General features: G+C 32.7%; 1 protein-coding gene across 1 annotated transcript; it reads left to right on the forward strand.

The window, feature by feature from the left end:
• Positions 1–1955: 1955 nt before the first annotated feature.
• On the forward strand, positions 1956–2354 carry LOC108379326 (early nodulin-75-like; the record flags this gene model as incomplete). Its single annotated transcript, XM_017635671.1, has 1 exon — positions 1956–2354. A coding segment is annotated over one exon (399 nt), but the record flags the coding sequence as incomplete, so codon positions are not given.
• Between the last annotated feature and the right edge of the window lie 1263 nt (positions 2355–3617).

Raw genomic sequence — 3617 nt, forward strand, 5'->3', positions numbered from 1 at the left:
AAAGCGTTGTATATTAAAAAGTTTTTTTTATATTATTTATTTAATTTATTTTGCTGATAATTTTTGTGGTGTTTTTTTTTTGTATATAACAAGTCCAATGCATAAAAACTGGCCTTAATTGTTTTTTTAATTTTCTTTGCAAATGGTCCTGCGCATTTTGGTCCCTAAGAAATTCATGCTTATATCGAAAAAAGTGCAAAAATCCGTCAGCAAAAAAAAGTCAACACGATTTTGCTTTATAAAAAAGAGAACCATTTTGAAATATGAGTGTTTTTACTCACTAGAAAAGAATTTTTGCAACCTCAAATACGCGGGTTTGCAATTTGTTCCATACAAAAAAAAGAAAAATAAAAATCGGTAGATACTGTGTTTCCATTTTCTAAAAGATTTTTTTTTAATGATAAAACGGTTTAAGCTTAAAAAATTTGCATACAAATATTTAAACAAAATGTTCAATGGAATCGTAATAATGAGATGTTTGAAGCGATCTTATAACTTTTTTCAAAGATTGATTTACGAAAAACTTGAATAACTGAACCCAAACTATTCCGATTTTGACTTGTGAGATACCATTGAAAAGGTATTGTCTCACCCTTTTTATGCCTTTGCTAATAGATTCATTCACAGGATGAAAGAGAAAGGTAGGAAGAACAAGTTGAATTAAGATGCGTTAGTATTTGAAAAATAATAATTAAAAATTTGACGTTAATTTCTTTTTCCACAAAAATAAAAAAAAGATGGAAATATAAAAGAGTGGGAAAACACCTCATTTTATGACTCCGTTAAAAAGAATTTTATGTATTTTTATGCAGATTTTTTTGAGCTTAATCTGTTTTGTCATCTGACGGTGTTTTTTTTTTAAGTTCTTTAAGAAACTATTTTTATTCATAAAAACTCCATTTTTGGATGTATTTTTAAATCGCTCCAGCAAAATCTTAATATTTGTCCGAAATATTTTGGTGGACGTCTGAAAATAAAATAAGTTTTATAATCCCGGCGGAAAAACCGCCACTTTTGTCGGTGATGCAGTCTAATGTACATACATAGGTTGCTATGAGGTTAGTATGTCTCGCTATTGATAACTAGTCTTCCGCTGCTTCTCTAATTATTAAATATTTTTTGTTTACTCTTTATTTGTTTGCTTTCATCGGCTTAAGACAATAACACTGTCTTCACAACAGGCCTAAACCAATTAAAGTAAGCATAGCCTACGAAAAGCAAATACAAAAATGTTTTTTTTTTATATATGAATGCATTAATATACTAATTTTGGATGTACAAGTATGTTGATATGAGGACTAATTTTTTCTTACCTTAAACTTTATTAACTTGCCAACTATGCTGTATTTTTAATAACGGCCTATTGCGTGTACAAAATTTGAATGATGCGAAAGAAGGTCAGAGATGCACGTGACCTACCTTAATGTGAAGCCACTTTAATGAATGCGACGATTGATACTTTTTTTCTTTTTAATTTAGTAATTGTGATGTCTTATTAANTGCGTGTACAAAATTTGAATGATGCGAAAGAAGGTCAGAGATGCACGTGACCTACCTTAATGTGAAGCCACTTTAATGAATGCGACGATTGATACTTTTTTTCTTTTTAATTTAGTAATTGTGATGTCTTATTAATTATTGAAGTTTGGTGCATCAATTTCCTCTAATTTCAATGTCAAGTTTTGAATGTAATAATTTTAGATTTTGGCATGGTATAAAAGGCGAATACATGCATTTGTAGAACATCAAATTCACTTTACTACTCGTAGTAAACAGTTATATAAAGACAAGTCAAAATGGTGGGTACAAAATTTTGAAATTGCTTTTTTCAAAACTATATAATTTGAAAATATTGGCACTAATTAAATATGTTAATGTCTCCTCAAGTTTGCACTTATATATAATTGCTCTCTTTGAAATATTTTTAAAAAAATTTCTAATTCTATTTTTTACAGAAATTCGCCATCGCAATATTGGCTCTAATTGGCTGCGTGGCTGCCGATGTTTCCCAACTCTCCAATTCTTACTTGCCACCAGAACAACCGCAGCCACATTATCTTCCCCCTGCACCGCAGCCACATTATTTACCTCCGCAACCGCAACCACACTACTTACCACCCGCACCGGAACCACAATACCTACCGCCTGTGCAGCCACAGCCTAGATATCTGCCACCCACACCGGAGCCACAATACCTGCCTCCTGTCCAACCAGAACCACAATATCTGCCTCCAGCACCACAACCGCAATACTTGCCACCTGCCGCTGAGTACTTGCAACCTATTGAGACTCCTGTATCCCAGGATGGCTACCACTACAAAACTGTAAAGAAATACCGTTTAAGAAGCCATTAAAATAATGGTTGAGGTAGAAGTGACGAATTTTGCTTAGAGAAATTTTCATTTCTTGTTAATTATTTCAAGAAAATTTCGAATTTATGCATTAAAGTTAAACAAGTTTTATAAACAAATGGTAATACAAGTTTTTATTAGAGGTTAACAAAAGCAAGAAAAACTACCGCCGCACCATCTAAGAGCAAAATATTTTTCGAGTTATTTTTTTTTTTTTATTTAAGTAATATAGGTTCAAAATTCCCAAATATCTCATTCAAAATACGAGCCAAATCGTAATATAAATACGGAGTTTTCAAGCATTCGACACTTGCGCCACCTTGCGGATTAATTTATCTTTCATATTGTTGTGTCATCAGGCTCTAAGCCAAGTTTTAAGTTCAAGTTTCTAGCTCATCGACTAGTTAGTTAAAAATTGATTGCAAGATTTGATTACACACAGGTGAAAGTTAATAAAAGCTTTGTAAAGATAAACGTTAAGTCTTGGCTCACTTTGAAGAAACTTTTTCCCCAACCTATGTATTTAACAACCCCCGATGGAAAAAATACAAAATTGCGAAAATCTGTAGCCACTTCAAAGCAGCTTGGCTCACAATTAATAAAACCATGAAATCAGCTAAGGCAGCTTTCTACAAACTTAGATTTAAACTGAAAAGAAACTTGGAATATCACAAAAAGGTTTGGAATTTTTTTGTACATCTCTCTCTCCCGATGTAAATGTAAGTGAAATAAATAAATGCTTTGTTAGATTGCCAAATTCAGCAAGCCATAATTTCTGTGAAGTCTAATTATAGTTTAGTATCCACAGACGTTCCTTGGAAGGTAGGCATGCTGTTAGTTGAAAAGTACTAAAGCCTGAACTGACCAGCTATTAGAAAAGCTTCATTAAATGACAAACAAATGAGGAGAACCTATCGCGCTCATCCCAGTACTACTCTTTACATTTGGTTATCCCATTTTGTACGTGTTTTATTAAATTGTCTGCATTTCTAATGCCTTTAATCCTCTTTATTCAGAGTATTCCTTAGAGCAAATCAATTACCAGCCATCTTGAGTAGATTTCATTTAATACATCTGCACACATCGCACATCTGCATAGATCTGGTTGCATGAAAAAGCGTACACACCAGTCATTCGTAACAAAGATAAAACCAGCAGAAAGCATAAATAAAACATGTCACAAAATATTAGCCACCAACCGGAAATAACTATTCAAATGCTAGCACCAAAGAGCAAGAAATAGCCAGCACAATAGAATTGTACGAG

The sequence above is a fragment of the Rhagoletis zephyria genome, unplaced genomic scaffold (assembly GCF_001687245.7).
Source record: "Rhagoletis zephyria isolate East Lansing unplaced genomic scaffold, Rhagoletis_zephyria_1.1 Rzeph_scaffold_16166, whole genome shotgun sequence".
NCBI classification, from domain to species: Eukaryota; Metazoa; Arthropoda; class Insecta; order Diptera; family Tephritidae; genus Rhagoletis; species Rhagoletis zephyria.